This window comes from Chiloscyllium plagiosum, chromosome 36 (genome assembly GCF_004010195.1).
Source record: "Chiloscyllium plagiosum isolate BGI_BamShark_2017 chromosome 36, ASM401019v2, whole genome shotgun sequence".
NCBI classification, from domain to species: domain Eukaryota; kingdom Metazoa; phylum Chordata; class Chondrichthyes; order Orectolobiformes; family Hemiscylliidae; genus Chiloscyllium; species Chiloscyllium plagiosum.
The window spans coordinates 17,145,711-17,163,415 of NC_057745.1; the positions used below are offsets into that span (position 1 = coordinate 17,145,711).

Below are 17,705 nucleotides of genomic sequence, written 5' to 3' on the forward strand. Positions count from 1 at the left end.
TGATCCGTTGAGCATCTTTTTCTATACATTATTTATTACTATCTTTCGGGTTCTGTTCTCTCTCCAAGAGAAATCAAATGCTTAGTAACTACAGCCTCCCAAAATGTTAAATTAAATGCCAATGTTGTGATCCCAGCTGATGGTAATACAGAACAAGTGTGATCATTGAGTGAAACCAGGCTTGATAAATCTTATTAATAGATCTTTTATTTTTGCAGTTTGGTTAACATGGTGATCAGTCACTGGACATATTAACGTATGGCTATAATCTTCCTTTAGCACTAGAACACAAGCTTATTACACAAAATGAAAAACCTAGCTATTTATAACAATTCAGGAAGATCTTAACATAAGCAGTAGTAAAAATATTCAACCTTTTTCCCAGCAATATCCTTTACATTCAATCCTAATGAAGTATCAGTTCTATCTTAACTCTTTAATTTCTTACTCAACTAATTCTTGTGAACCCTTTTCCTTGGACTGTTGAAACAGAGTAAGATTTCTTTTCAGGTCTGAAAACGAGAAGATTTCTTTAAGTTCTCATAACCCAGGACCTCTACAAGCAAAACATGCATAGCATTGAACCTTCTACAAATCAAAAACTGCCCTCTGCTGGTATGATCTCTTCTATACTCAACCGACTAATAGTCCCTGGCTGTCTGTTTCTGTATAGGTCATAAAACTCAACTCAGTAAATGTTCAGCAATTAACTTCCCAGTTAACTGATTGAGTCATATATCTAAAGTCATTGCTTTTTTGGCAAAGCATTTTTATAAATGCAATCAACCCGCGTGGTTTAAAATTTTAACAAAGCCAGCTATTAATTGTCAACAGCATTAACAGTTGTGTTCTCCATGGCAATGCCTCTACCAATCAGAGTTCACTAGCCAAGCAATCAGCAATCTATCATGCAATTAGCTTTCCCTTTGAATTTGTATTCTTGAGAAATGCTCTATTGAGTGCAAGACAAAAAGCTTTCACAAAATGTTCAGCAATACATAGTTGTGTAGGGTCAAGTTACCATTTTTGACAATCAGAACCAAAAACTAAACTAGAAAAACTATTTTTCTTCATATGAATCCAAGTTCCCCAATATTGACAATACAGTACAAACCCATATCACATAAGGAAAATTTAAAGAGACATTTTACCTGGCTATCTGCACATTTGTTTCTCTCAAGTTCTCATTGTACCCCCCTTCCAATGTCCAATCTCTTAATTTGATATGCAAATACAACTCTGTCCAGCACCTGACTTCTACATTCTCCTAGAAAATACAAGGAATATGCACAGAACATGATTTTCAAGATTTTGGAATTATTTTTAAAATGGGTAAAGGCAACACAGTTATTTAGTATTTAGCCTGGAGGTCTCCTAAACCATGATGGCACTGGGTTTGATTATACTGACAGGAAAAACAGGAAGCAAAGAATGGAGTAATTTGCATTGCCTTGTTCTAGTAAACAATCCATTTCCACACCTTCCATTCTAGTAAAAAAGTTTGATATATGATATCAGAGGTGCCCTTAATTAGTGGAAGATTATGTGTGAACACCTCTGGTACATAAGGTAGAATCAATGTGCTTAATATGATATCTGTATCCAATAATGGAGGTTCATATTCTTATGAGAAACTGGGCTGATCCTTTGTTCATTGTTGAGAAAGGTTAAAGTCTTGCAGTATCTTCAGTTCGTTCAGGATATATGCAGTTACTGAACCAGTTACTTTGCATATTTGATCACTGGGTTGCCTAACTCTGCTGAAGTAGACTTATTTTCAGGGCAATCCACATTCGTGATGGAACAACTGGGTTCTGGTGTTCCCACACTATTTATTTAATTATAAATATTCTGATCAGTACACACAGAAATTTGGAAAGATATGTGTCAATTTCTTTATGTTCTACATGATCTTTCATCTGGTGTAACTCTGGATATTCCTCCAACAATGGGAGACAGACTTCACAGCAATATATGATGGTTGCAATCCCAGTGACTAAACCAAAGGAATTCTAAATTTATTACAAATTTCTCCTCAAAGAGATTGCTATCAAAGCACTTTTTAACCAGTAAGTTTTTTTTTTACTTTAGTTTTCATGAATTCAGTGAACATCCATCACATTAAAATCATGGATCGAACTCCAGAAATATGTGAGCTAATGTGGCTCTTTCTAATAATTTGGAGAATATTAAAAACAAAAAGAAAATCAAGTTGGCAATTGTGATAAAAGGTCTGTGATTTTTATATACTTTTTAAAAAGAGTATAGATTTCAAACCAGTGGCATATGGTTGTGAGTCTATGTTCATGAAGGTGTTAAAAATTTAATTGGGTCAATCTTTCCAGAACCACGATTTTAGTTCAACATGTGTCAGGGAGCAGGCCTCCTGGAAGTTGGTTTATACTGTGAGGGTTTACAACCAGATCAAGAGAACATTAGTCATTAGCTGTATCAAAATTTAAGATGAGGAAGCTTTTTTATCTTCAGTTCAAAGCTTCTGGGAAGTTTCAAGGAGACCTTACTGAAGTTAAATGCAAGTATAGTTTCTCCTTGAAAAGGAGGCTGCACAGAGCAGTTAAGAGGTTAGGTTACCTTAGTATAGGGTTGTAGTTTGTGAAACTTCCAGACCAGGAAGGTTTGATTAGAAACTTACAGATTATTAAAAGACTGAGTATGTATAAGTTCTCAGTGTATGAGTGGTCAAGGGAAAATACCTCACAGCTCATGAGACAAGCAATAACAAGAAGCAGTTCAATCTCAGATTTAACAAGGAAGAAAAATTCCTTTGCAATTTGATTAACTGTAAAGATTTGGAGAGTAGGTGGAACTTTGTTTTGCCACGTATCTTGAAATCTTCCAAACTATGTTACATTTAGATGCCTTGCTTAGTTTATTTTTATTCTTTTCAAGTGTAATAAACTTCAGCTTTATTGATAAAACCAAATCTGCAGCCTTGTATGTTTGGGTTTTCAAATGACAGAGATGAGAGTAACTACCTCAATTTTTAAGGCAGCATTATATCATTTTTTGCATAAAGGAAACCCTGAAAAAAATGTCAAGTGATTAATAGAAAAGCCTTTCAGTGCCTGGAAGTCATACCTGATGTAAAGTAATAGAGCTGTCATAGTTAGAGATCAGACATCTCTGATAAAGGTCACTAGGGCAACATCTTTGGTCCAACCATCTCCAACAACTTGATCAATGACATTACCAAGTTCAGACCATATACCATTCATACTTCTCCAACATTAAGCCAACTGATGGAAATGTAGATAAAGTCCTGGTTATCCTCCAAACTTGAGTGGACTAGTTGTAGCTTTATTCATGTCACAAGTCATGATCATACCCAACGAGAATAAGCTTGGTTACTTTCCCTTAAATATCACCATGAAGAAGCCCATCAACAACAACTTGGGGATTTTCACTAATCAGAACTTTGTTGGCCAGCCACATCAAGATTATGTTTGGTCCAGCTCAGTGCACATCCTTTTAAACCTTCAAAGCTTGAGTCAGGAATGAGTTGGAATATTCACCACTGACCTCAATGGGTGCAGCTACACAACACTTATGAAGCTCAAACAATATCCAGGACAGAGAAATGTGTTGCCCATGTACCATGAAAACATTTTTTAAAAATTACAAATGGAATCATTTAATTCCAAACTGCTGTTGGAAGGACTACAGAGGATTGAATAGTTTCTTCCATTATTATGAAAATGCCCATGGAAATCTATTACAGAATTGTGGTCACATTAGACACTCTCCATCGTCTGCTAACTCCAATTTGATCCAAGAATGAGTCATTTAATTGGCCTTTGACACACCATTACTGTTATGGCACAAGGTGATTCACAAATGTATTTCATAAGTACCACCATGGTAATCAGGGCATGTTTGTTGTGCGTTGAACTAACAGACCAGATTTGATGTTAGATGGAGGTTATGTAACATCACCTTTCCTAGTAAATGATCCCTGTGGAGCTATTCTGATCATCAGCAACTCTTCTTCCACATCCTTAACCGATCAACTTGTTCATCGCACAAGGTAGATTAAAACATCTTGCGTGCAGCCACATTTAGCTAATGCTGACAATGTGCTACATGAGTAGGATTTACCACAAGTACTACAACAGTCATTTCCTAAATGCAAAAAGGATGGAAAGAACTTTGTGTATTTAGTTTGTCTACAGAATGTAACTTAATTGTCTATCCTTACATACAATTAAGTTATCATTGTTAAGAATTGGCATTTAAATGCCATGGGTTATATCTCACCTTCCTTTGAATTCATTGAATTCTTGTATTTGTTACATTAATTTTAACAAATTTGAGACTTACTGCACTTTGAACCACTTATGTTTATCGAGACTAGTCATATAAGTAAAAATGATTTGGAAGTAATTTTAATTACAAATTAACTGAAATTGCAGTATAAAGATTTTTTGCAAATTTTCTATTACTTTATTTGTACTCATGATGTAGAGGTGCCAATGTTGGGCTGGAGTGGACAAAGTTAGAAATCACACAACAGCAGGTTATAGTCCAACAGGTTTATTCGGAGGTACTACCTTTCGACTTGCTGCTTCTTCATTAGGTAGCTGTGGAGTAGAATCGTAAGGCACAGAATTTATAGCAAAAGATCTCAGTTTCAGTTGCATGACACAGATCTTTTGCTATAAATTCTGTGTCTTACGATCCTGCTCCACAGCTACCTGATGAAGGAGCAGTGCTCTGAAAGCTAGTACTTCAAAATAAATCTGTTGGATTATAACCTGCTGTTGTGTGATTTTTAACTTTTTTGTACTGATATTACTACCCAGAGGTTTTGTTCTAAAAATTTTTAAAGGTGCTGTATACAAATCTGATTGTACTTAAAAGACAAGCTTTTATTGAGTACATCTTCACAGTTACAAATATTCTTATATTAACAGAGACCTGAAAAACATTTGTGTTAAAATTTGTATCTTCATTATCACAATACTCTGTTAAATTTTCATCCTTAGGCCATTTCCCCTCTCATTCCATACTTTCCATCCCTGTTTGATCATCCTTGTACTATCACATCTCTCAATTACTCCTTCTTCACTTATCATCCACATCTGAGTTACATCTACCCCTGATGCCATCCCAACCACTTTTCCCATTCCATATTTCCAATGCATTCCCTTGTCCAGGCTACCACACATACATACATCTATACTTGAAATTTTGGTTTAACTAAGAATCACTTTGCATCTAGTTCCTGTAAATAGCAATTTCATCAAATGCATTGAAGGGCTATGCATTTATCACAATGTTGAATGATGTGTTCTGTTTATCACTTGGCAGTGCTACCTACAAATTTTATAATACAAACGGGCCGATCTGTGCAAAGAAATAAACTTTGCCTGGAACCCAGGTCACTCTCCGCTTGAGAATCTATGACCTAAACAATGGTATTGCTTTGAGATATCATTCCTAGTAAGGCAGCATTTCTTTCTGAATGATTGCTTGTTTGTCTGTTTGCTTGTTCAACAAACCATTTCAAGGAAATTATTTTCAAACCTGTCCTGATTTAAAACAAATACAAGACTAAAATCTCAGTAAAATAGAGAATCAAATTTTTGACCATATGTGAACAAAAGGGCTATTGTACTCTGAAACATTCCCAAAATAATTGAAATAAATTTGGAAAATGTAACCTTGGGATTTTCAACAGTCTTTAATTTATAGTACAGAATTCTGCAGTACTGACAACCATCAAGTACTCACTTCAGCAGATGTATTTTATATTTACTTTTCATTGCTGGGATTTCTCATTTCACTGCACATAGTAGTTATTAATGCATCTCCACAACAAACATGTTTTTGTTTAGTCTTAAAACAAATAAAATGTTTCCAACAAATCCCATGATGAGGCAAATCATGAATCATAATATCATAGTCATGGATTCTGACTAGTTTGTGGAAATAACTACTGAATTTAAGGATACAGTAAAGATTAAACAGTAGCTCAGTGGTTAGCACTGCTGCTTCACAACACCAGGGACCTTGGTTCATTTCCACTCTTGGGCAACTGTGTGGAGTTTGCATGTTATCCCCATGTCTGGCTTTCTTCCAGGTGCTCTGGTTTCCTCCCACAGTCCAAAGATGTGCAGGTTAGGTGGATTGGCCGCGCTAAATTGCCCCATAGTGTCCAGGAATGTGTAGGCTAGGTGGGTTAGCCATAGGAAATGCAGGGTTACAGGGATAGTGTAAGGGGTGGTCTGGACTCAATGGGCCAAAAAACCTGCTTTCACAGTGTAATGGTTATATGACTGTGTAGTTCAAGGCATAATGGTGTTAACAATCATATTTCCACTGAATTAAAGAAAATAGAAACAGACCATTTGGCCCATCAGGTGATTTATTTTCTCCCAAAAGTTCATCCAGTCCAATCCAAACTTCTTGTTCAACAGGATGTCAAACAACAATGCTATTCATTCTCAAAATATCAAAACTCTGTTTCAAAAATTCTTTGTAATAAGGGATTAAACACTAGCCAATAGAAACAACCTCACTATTTATCCTATTCCAAAAAATCATAAAGAGGCCATGTTGCATCTTCTCTCTTTCTTTTAAAAAGTTTCCAATGCTGTGTGCAGTATTCCAGTTACAGCATAATTAAGATAATGTGTAAATTCAACGTTGACACCTTTAATGACCAGTGTGTTCCATTTAAAACTTTACAACTTCTATTTCTATTTGCAAAATATATTATTTAGCATTTTCTCTATATTAAGTCTTCCACTTTCTCCTCATTCTCTTGACGTTTCTGTATCTACTCACAGCCTTTCACAGAGCACGATGATTTGTTATATCTTCTAGCTTAGTGCTTTCAACATATTTCACTATCGTAACGCAAAGTCCAGGGTATTTATGTCCATCTTTAAAGAAAGAGGAGCCCCAACTGAGAATCCTCTGAAATATTATTCTCTGTATGCTCCCTTTGTTGCTGCTATCCTTGGTCTTCTACCAACTAAATGAGGCTTGCATTTGCAACTAGAGACAACATTTTCTATCCTGTCAACACTTTACCATGAGAAAGTTCTGCTCCTCTGACATTGGATGTTGAATATGCAGTCTGACAATTTAAAGACTGTGGAAGGGTCAAAGATATAAGGGTGAGGAAAAATAATTGTATTTGCATGAATGTTGAACATAATAGAAGCTCAAATTACTTTTTGCTCAGCCTATCATCCTACTAATAATTAACATACAGGTATTTTCACTAAACCTCATGCCTGCACCATTGCTAAAAATTCTCAAACATTTTGCCACTTCCATACAAGACTATTCTATTACTTTTCTGACCAATCTCCCACCTCCCTCACTCTGCAAACTTCAACTCTTTCAAAGTTGTGATAGAGATTAAAAATTCTATTTTGGTGATGTTAAGGAAGGGATAAATGTCGGCCTGGACACCAGAAAAACATTCCTGCTTTGATTCAAAATATTGGCATGAGATTGTTTGCATTCACCGGAGAGTACAAGTAGAACACTGTTCATCAGTATGGAGTCATTAACTTATACAGAAAAATAATTGTTTTACATTACCTGAATCCCTTTAAATCCACAAAGAAAGTAGTGATGCCATTGAGGTTTCGCTGTCTCAATATGGATCTCACTTATGTGAACATGATAGTCCCTATAGAGATAAAGAAATATTTGTGTGAGAACTATGTTGTAAAGAAATAGCTAACTGCTGCCATCTACTGCTTTGCAGCAAATGTTGTTAATGCACTTTCCATAATACAAGCCATTGTTGCCAGGACTGTCACTAACTTCATTACCTCTGGAGATTTTCCCCCCCACTGCCTCCAACCTGATAGTCACCCAACCCCAGACAGCCTGCTTCTACCTTCTTCCCAAAATCCACAAACCAGACTGTCCCGGTAGGCCCAGTGAATCAGCCTGTTCCTGCCCCAGCAAGTTCATTTCCTCCTGTTTAACTCCATCCTCTCTCCACCTGTCCAGACCCATCTACATCCACGATTCATCTGATGCCCTCCACCATATTAATAATTTCCAGTTGTCTGGTCCTAACTGCCTCTTCTTCACCCATGTCCAAACCCTCTATATCCCCACCAGGATGATCCGAGAGTTCTTGGCCACTTCCTTGACCAGAGGCCTGAACAACCCTAATCAACCACTATTCTCCTACTTGGCTCAGATGAACTTGTTCTCTCACTGAACAATTTCTCCTTCAATTCTGCCAAGTCAAAGGAGTGGCTATGGGGACCCGGATGGATCCCAGATATGCCTGCCTTTTTAATGGGATATGTGGAACAATCCTTATTCTTGTCCAACACTGTCCCCCTCCCACAACTCTTCTTACTGTCCATCGACAACAGTTTCAGTGCTGCTTCATGCTCTTGCCTGGATCCTGAAAAATTTGATAATTTTGCCTCGAATTTCCACCTCTATAATTTTCACATGTTCCATCTCTGCCACTTTCCTGCCTTTCCTTAACGTCACTGTCTCCATTTCAGGGAGTAAACTATCCATTGTCTTTCACTACAATGCCATCAACTCCCATAGCTACCTTCACTACAGCTCTTCATGCCCCACGTCCTGTAGGAATTCCATCCCATTCTCCCAGTTCGTTTGCCTAGGTCACATCTGTTCGGATGATGCCACCTTCCAAGTCAGCACTGCTGACATGGCTTCCTTCTTATAAAACCATGGTTTCCCGCCCACTGTGATTGACAGGTCCATCAACCGCATCCGACTTATCATCCATGCTTTTAGCCTTGCCCCTTCCCATCACTCACAACAACGTGATTGGGTGCCCCTTGTCCTCACTTTTCATCCCACCAGCCTCTGCATTCAAAGGATCATCCTCTGCCATTTCAGACAACTCCAGCAGAACACCATCACCATCTTCCCTTCCCATGTAACTACAGAAGCTGCAACATCTGCCCCTGCATCTGTTCCCTGCTCACCATTCAAGGGCCTAGACAATCTTTCCAGATGAAGCAGCATTTCACCTGGGTGTACCTCCTCCAATCTGGTCTACTGCATTCACAGTACGAATGTGGCCTACCCTACGTTGTAGAAACCAAATGCAGACTGAACAACAGCTTTGCAGAACACCTCCGCTCTATGCATAAGCATGATCCCAACCCTCCCATAGCCGGTCATTTCAACACAGCATCCTGCCTGAATGCCCACTTGTCTGTCCTTGGCATGCTGCGAAGCTCCAGCAAATCACAGCACAAATTGGAGGAACAGCATCTCATCATCAGACTAGATAGGCACTTTACAACCTTTTGGACTGAACATTTATTGTGTTCAACACCTTTAGATTGTGAACTCACTCCCATTCCTTCCCCTTCTTTTAGCTTTACTTGTTGCATTTGCTGTCCCATATCCTCTCTCTCTCCCCTCCTCCACTCCAGTGGGACCACCTGTTCTTTCCAGTTTAGCAGCTGGACATACCATTGTTCTGTCATTCTTACATTCCAACCACTTAATCCGCACTATCAGCACCCTTTCTCCACCCAAGCACATCACCCCGACACTACTGCATAAATATTGCCCCCTCCATATTTCATGTCAACTCTGAAGAAGTCATTTGACTTAAAATGTTAGCTTGCTCTCTCTCCACGGATGCTGCCTGACCCACTGTGATTTTCAGCATTTTTGTTTTCAGTTAAGACCATAAGACATAGGAGCAAAAGTAGGACAATCATTGCTCCAAGTTCACTTCATTATTCAATGAGATAATGGCTGATTTTAATAATCCTCAAAACATCTTTATTGCTTTAAACCCATTACCATTGACTTCCTTAATAATTAAAAATCATCACAGCCCTCTGCAGTAAAGAATTTCACAGATCTACCACCTCTTGAGAGAAAAGATTCCTCCTGTTTGTTGTCCTAAGTGGGCAACCCCTTATTCTGAGATTGTGCCCTCTGGTCCTAGACTTTCTCAAAGTGGAAACAACATCTCTGCATCTAACCTGTTAAACCCCCATGAATCATGTATGTTCAATAAAGTCTCCTCTTGTTCATATAAACTCCAGTGAGTATAAGTCCAATCTACTCAACCTCTCCTCATAAGAATCAACCTGGTAAACCTTCTTCAATGTTGGTATATCTCATCTTAGTTAAGAGACGCAAAACTGTTCACAGTATTCCAGCTGTGGTTTGACTAGTGTGTTATGTTGTTTTAGGAAGATCTCCTTATCTTTACACTTCATTTCCTTTGAAATAAAGGTGAACATTCTATTTGCCTTCCCCATGTCCCATTGAACTTGGATGAACTTTTTATGATTGATGCACAAGGACCCTAAATCCCTCTATACTGCAGCTTCAAAGTTCCAAAAGAAAATCCACCAATGTATTTTGTGAACTACAAGTTTAATTGAAGACATTTTAAAATAGATCCCCAGTGGCTGTGGCAGACAGCAATACAGGCCTTATGTAATCAACTTGATATAACGTTTTACAGCTGGACATTTAGCTTTTGAAATCCCAATGGATTTTGAAACAAGCACAGAAATATAGCAAATATTCCTTTCTAATTTTTCAAGGGTTAGTTTCTTTTGAAGAAAACTAGATTCCTTTTGAGGAAATTGATAAGCGACCAATTTACATTCCACCTCTTCCCTGTTGTCCAAAGAAACAGATTAACTTTCCCAACTAATCTAAAAGGTCTCTATCCATACCCTAGAATCAAAAGACTTCCAATTATCACATCAGGATACAACCTAACACAACATCATGAGCATGTGAGGAAATTGCAAAGCACAATATGTTTGGCTCCATTCAGATATTTAGTGTTTAATCAGTTATTATTAAAATCAAGCAGAAGTAAATTAGCTGAGTATTCTGGACTGCTGGTTTGCAATACACAGTGACTCCAACAGCATGGGTTCACATCCCACTCCCCCTGAAATCCCAATGAAGGCCCCACCCTTATCACCCTTGCCTAAGTGTGATAACCCTCAGGTAAACTCATCACCAGCCATCTCTCTTTACTCAGATAGCAGCCTCTATGGTCCTCTTGGACTTTGGTAACTAATACTAAGTTGTTAAGATCAATTGTGCATTTATATAGTCAACTTTTTAAAACAGATGATACCTCGAAAAGATCATATTTCTGCTGGCCTAAGATCATGACAGGTTCAAATAATCACTCATCAGCAAATTAAATGTTCAAGTGATTAAATACAAAAAATACTAAAGGTACCAGACAATACAAAATAAGGACACAATTAAATAGCATCTGTGCCAAAGCTATGTTTCAAAATGATTTCAACATAATGAATGAACCACAATTGTCATAACATGGCAGTCATGTGCACAGCAATCTCCCACCCGACCACAAAAGATAATCCGACTACGTTGAATAAGGAAAAAAATCTTTTAATGTTGCCCTGACCGATCAGGATAGATTTGTCTTGGTTTAAAAATCTTTCCTGAAAGCTAGAATATCCATCAATGCACCTCCACAGTGCACATGCATAGCAAATAAAATTTGGGATGCATGGCATCTCGGAGACTTATGAGATTAGAGATTAGATTCCCTACAGTATGGAAACAGCTCCTTCGGCTCAAGATGCCCACACTGACCCTGCGAAGAGTAACCCACCCAGACCCATTCTCCTACTCTATATTTACCCTGACTAATACACCTAACACTACGGGCAATTTAGCATGGCCAATTCACCTGACCTGCACATCTTTGGATTGTGGGAGGAAACCGGAGCACCCGGAGGAAACTCACTCAGACATGGGGAGAATGTGCAAACTCCACACAGACAGTCGCTCGAGGCTGGAATCAACCCTGGGTCCCTGGTGCCGTGAGGCAGCAGTGCTAACCACTTAACCACCGTGCCATCTCTAAGATGACAGAGATATGGGGGAGTGAAGCCATGCATGGGTTCAAATACAAAAATGGGAATTTTTAAATCAAATGTTGCTTGTCCACAACCAATATAGGTCAGTGAGCCCAGGGGTGACAGGAAAACGGAAATTACTTTGAATTAAGATACTAGGAAGGTAATTAGCCAAACATGGTTCATGGAACCACAGGTATCTCTCTCCTTGCGAGAATTAAATAACTGCCTTTCTTCCCACATTACAACCAGGCCCTTCAAACTTCAAAAAGTATTTAATTGTCTGTAACATTCTTTGAGACATGCTGAAGTCATGAAAGGCTCTATATAAATGCAAATCTTTCTTTTGCTCTTTATTCCTGAACACATTACCTCACAAATCTCCACTAGAAGTGACTTCACTGCCTCAAAGGTAAAATCTATTTCTCTTTGGTCAAAGACCGTAATGTACGCTGCTCAGAGGCAAGGTTCTAGCATGGAAAGAAACTTGGCTGCCTGGCAGAAAGCAGAGAGTGGGGATAAAAGGATCCTTCTCACGATTGGCAGCTGGTGACAAAAGGTTTACCACAAGGCTCAGTATTGGGGCAACGTTTCACTTTACACATTAACGATATAGATGAAAACACTGATGGCATTCTGGCTAAGTGTGCAGACAATATAAAGATAGGTAGAGGTAAAGGTAGCATTGAGGAGCTAAGGAGGCTGCAGAAAGAATTGGACAGCTTAGGAGTGTGGGCAAAGTAGTGGCAGATGGAGTATAACGTGGGAAAGTGCAAGGTCACGCACTTTGGTAGGAAGAATAGAGGCATGGACTATTTTCAAACGGCAGAGAAACTTCAGAAGTCTGAAGTGCAAAGAGACTTGGGAGTTCCAGTCCTGGATTCTCTGAAGGTAAACCTGCAAGCTGAGTCAGTAGTTAGGAAGGCAAATGCAGTGACGGCATTTATTTTGAGAAGACACAAATATAAGAGCAGGGACGTACTTCTGAACCTCTATAAGGTTCTGGTCAGACCACATTTAGAGTATTGTGCGCAGTTTTTGTGCTCCATATCTCTGGAAGGCCTTGCAGCGTGTTCAGAGGAGGTTCACAAAAATGGTCCCAGGAACGAAAAGTTTAATATATGAGGAACATTTGAGGAGTCTGGGTTTATACCTGATGGAGTTTAAAAGGATGAGGGGAAATCTAATTGACATATGCAAAACACTGAATGGCCTGGACAGAGTAGATGCTGGGAAGATGTTTCCATTGGTAGGTGAGACTAGGATCCAAGAGCATAGCCTTAGAGTAAAGAGAAGACTTTTCAAAACACAGATAACAAGAAATGTCTTCAGCCAGAGAGAGGTGAATCTTTGGAATTCATTGCCACAGAAGGCTGTGGAGGCCAGGTCACTGAGTGTATTTAACACTGAGATAGATAGGTTCTTGAGTATCAAGGCGATCAAGGGTTATAGGGAGAATGGAGTTGGAAAACTTAACAGCCATGATTGAATGGTGGAGCAGACTCGATAGGCTGAATGGCCTAATTTCTGCTCCTACGTCTTATGGTCTTATGATATAATCTGAGAATATTCATTTTTAAATCGACGTTTATCGTGAACAAATACATTTCAAATGGGTCAATCTCTAGTTTGGCTTGGTCATTAGATTAAGCGACGTGTATCTCCATAAATTGCAGCCTTCCTTTCAAAGGTCTCAACATAATTATGCCCCTCAGTGAATCAAGTATTCCAGTAATCAAAACCTTCAGCAAATTTAAAACCCAAAATGGGATTCTTATCTGCCAACTGTTTTTCCTTGCCCTATTTTGCTCTTTCCCTTAGGTACCAATACTGATATTTTGAACCATAATGATGTCCCCATTCAAAATCCAACTGATACGTTTCTTGAGGTAAGAGTAAAATTTATAAAATACCAGTTATAGATTGATTTGAACAAACTGCAAAGCAATAAGATAATTAGTATCTATGGACACTTTTGATTCAGAAAGTGTATGCTATTTTGTTACCTATACCCTTAGCATCTGGTGAGATCTCTGGAAGTGATTACTAGAAACAGCAACAGTAGGAGATAGAAACTCAGGCAAACACAGTAAATTGCATTTTAAAACCATTTAAATGCATTTGTATTCTAAACAGAAGAGCCCAGTTAAGCATTGTTTTCTATTCAGTATTTATTAAAACAAAGACTGCTTTGGATATTATTTTGACTTGATTTAGTTTGATTTATTGTTGACATGTACCAAGATATAGTGAAAAGTATTGTTTTGCATGCTCTACAGGCATATTGTACAATACAAAGTTCATCAGAGTAGTAGAACAAAGTGCAGAATACAATGTAACAGGTGCAGAGAAAGAGAGAGATCAACAATAAATTTTGAGAGGTCCATTCCCTGATAACAGCAGGGAAGGTGTTCTTGAAACTGTTCATATATGTATTCAAACGTTTCCCCAATGGATGTGGATGGAAGACAGTATAGCCGAGGTGGGAGGGCCTATGATTACGTTGGTTGCTTTCCCGAAGCAGCAGGAAGTATAGATGGAGTGAATGAGTGGAAGGCTGGTTTGCACGATGGACTGGACTGTGTTAATGAAGATCAGCAGTTACCATAGCATGCTGTGATTCATCCAGATAGGATGCTTTCAATTGTGCAACTATAAAGATTAGTAAGAATCTTTGTGGACATGCTAAATTTCCTTATCCTCCTGAGGAAGTACTTGGTGTTGTGCTTTCTTGACCATTGTATCAGAGTGGGTGGACCAGGTGTTGGTGATCACCTCTCCCAGGATCTTGGCGCTCTCATCCATCTCCACTGAAGCTGACAGGAGTGAGCAATCCATTCTGTTTCCTGAAGTCAATAACCAGCTTCTATGATTTGCTGACATTGATGGAGAAACTGTTGCCTTTACACCATGCTGCCAAGTACTCAACCTCTTTCCTGTCCTTTGTTGCATCGTTGTTTGAGATCCGACCTACAACGGTGGTGTCATCAGAAAATTTGTAAATGGATCTGAGTGTACAGACAAGGACTCCATCCAGGCCAGTCGCTTTTCATGGCTTCATTCTCATGAAGGCCAATCTAATGTCTGCAGCAGTTACCATGGGTCCAGGTGCACCCATGGCTGTTGGGACAGGTTATCATTGTTTCACTGACCTTCTGTTCAAAGCAGGTGTAGAATACATTGTGCTCATCGGTTAGGGATGTATTGTTGCCTGCACTTTTATATGACTTCGCTTTGTAGCCCATTATGTCATGTAAGTCTTGCCACAAATGACAGGTGTCATTGTGGTTAGTCTGGCTCTCAAGCTTAATTTGCCATTGCCTTTTGGCATCTATCTGTTGGCAGACATGTTGCAAAACCTACATTCTTAATGTGTAGAATTGGTCTTGAGGTACCAGAGAAACCTTAGAGATCTGTCAGTAGACAATATATACGAATAAATCAAAACAATTAATTTAAAATAAAAACAGACAGTCGTAGAGAAACCCAGCAGATCTGGCAGCATCTTTGCAGAGAGATGTGGAGTTAATGTTACAAGTTTGAGATGAGTTCCAGAGAAGAGCATTTGAGACTCAAAGCATTAAAACAAATAAATAAAGGAGAAACAGAGGATGTAATACATTTTGATTTCCAGAAGGTATTTGCATACGTAAACTACTTAAGAAGTTAAAAGCGTATGTGCTTGCGGTAGTATGTTAGTTTGGATAGAGGATTTACTAAATAATGAACGACAGCTGGGATAAGAGAGACATTTTCAGGATGGTAACTGTAGCTAGCGGAGTGTCAGAAGGACCAGTGCTACAGCCACAATTATTGTTGAAAAGTCTGGCACTGGAAAAGCACAGCAGGTCAGGAAGCATCTGAGGAGCAGGAAAGTCTATGCTTTGGGCCTGACCTGCTGTGCTTTTCCAGCACACTTTTTAACTCTGATCTCCAGCATTCACAGTCCTCACTTTCTCCTCGCCACAATTATTTACAATATATAATTAATGATGGATAAGGGAAGTGAATCACCTAATTTATGGATGGCTCAAGAATAGGTGAGAAGACAAATGGTGGGGTTATCACTAACAATCTACACAGGTTAAGCGAGTGGACAAAAACTTGGCAGATAGAGTATAATGTGGGAAAATGTGAGATTATCCACTTTGGCAGAAAGAATAGAGAGGATGATATGATTTAAATGGGGAAAGACTGCAGAAGCTGCAGCACAGGGAGATTTAGGAGTCCTTATGCATAGCAAGCATCCAAGATCAGCAGGTAATAGGGAAGGCAATGGGAAGGTGGCCTTTATTTCAAAGGGAATGGAGTATAAAAATTGAAAGGATTTTTTGAAACTATACAAGGCATTAGTTGGACCAGAACTTAAAAAGAGGTCCTTTTATCTAAGCTGTACCAGTATTGGAAGCAGTCCAGAGAAGGTACACGAGGTTGATCCTAGGCATGGAGGGACTGTCACATGATTACACGTTGAGTAGGTTGGGCCTATACCCATTGGAGTTTAGAAGAATGAGGTGACCATATTAAAATATTCAAGATTCTTAGGGGGTTTGACAGGCTAGGTATGGAGAGGTTATTTCCCTTATGAGAGATCTAAGACCAGAGTACACAATCTGGGAATATGGGGTTGCCAGTGGACGAATCTTCCCTCTCAAATCTTTGGAATTCTTTACTGCTGTAGAAACTGGATTGTTAAGAATATTCAAAGTTCGGATAGACAGATTTTTAGTCAGTAAGGGGATCAAAGGTTATGGGGAAAAGGCAGAAAAGTGCAGTTGAGGATCATCAGCTCAACCATGTTCTCATTGAATGGCAGAGAAGGCTCTTTAGGCTAAAAGGCCTACTTCTGCGCCTAATTCTTAAAGTCTTATGCTGCCAGACCGTTGAATTTCTCCAGCACTTCGTTTTTATTTCAAATCTCCATCATCTGTAATCTTTTGCTTACATTTAAAATACTCCTTAACTAATAAACAATGTAAATTATCCTTTTCACTTCATCACAAAGATCAATTTTAGAATTTAGAATTTCTTACAATTTTTTTCCAAACCACACACAATTTCCAAGTTAAAAGGTGCCTGGTGACTTATTTTTAACATAATGTAGTAGTGCCGTTCTCGTGCAATCCCATGTGATAAGTAATAACAGCACTATTTAAATTAATAGGGCCAGAATCACTTTATAACCAATACATGCTTTAAAATTTCACACTTTACAAAGGGTCCCCAATTCGTCAATCATGTTATAGTGAATTTGTGTTAATGAATGCATGTTATAACAGAATGACCCGTACCTACCTATCAGATACCAAACAGCAATCCAAGGTAGCCTGTCTCCATTGCTTTCCCCCCTCCATGCATAAATCCCCAGTCTCCTTTAGCATTTATTCCAATATCATTTGATTAGTAATGAGTTGTTACAAAGGTTGAACAACTTGTAGCACACCCACTTGCTAACTACTTTAAAAGACTTGAAAGAAGAAAATTCTAAAATGTTAACTTCAAACATAACTTCACAGAAATTAGAGTTTAGCACCATCAAGACTTTTCAGTAACATAATGGGTCATTAGGAAAGTGGAATGTAAGCTGCTACAGTTCTCTTTAACTTCTAATTCAAATTAAATTGCTTACAGGTATACAGGGTTAGTGTTTGCCAGCTGGATGAGGTTTGTTTGTGTTGGTGTGACAGCTGCCAAGATATCTTGTTCCAAAGCCATTGGAAGCACAGCATAACCACAGTAATCAATGTGTTCACCTGCAAAAGATATAAATGACTCCAATTATTTTTATTCATGCATGCTTTTAAGTGGATAGGTACATTTTAAATTTTATAAACTTACTAA

General features: G+C 38.5%; 1 protein-coding gene across 2 annotated transcripts in view; it reads right to left on the minus strand.

Annotated features, from left to right (window-relative positions):
• Window positions 1–17,705, minus strand: part of galk2 (galactokinase 2) — a 119,967-nt gene that overhangs the window by 91,197 nt on the left and 11,065 nt on the right. For both annotated transcript variants that reach the window (XM_043677417.1, XM_043677418.1), the window contains 2 exons: window positions 17,494–17,617; window positions 7,576–7,666 (listed from right to left, as the gene is read on the minus strand). In XM_043677417.1, coding sequence (XP_043533352.1) covers window positions 7,576–7,666; window positions 17,494–17,617 — 215 coding nt within the window. The remainder of the gene's footprint in view (window positions 1–7,575; window positions 7,667–17,493; window positions 17,618–17,705) is intronic.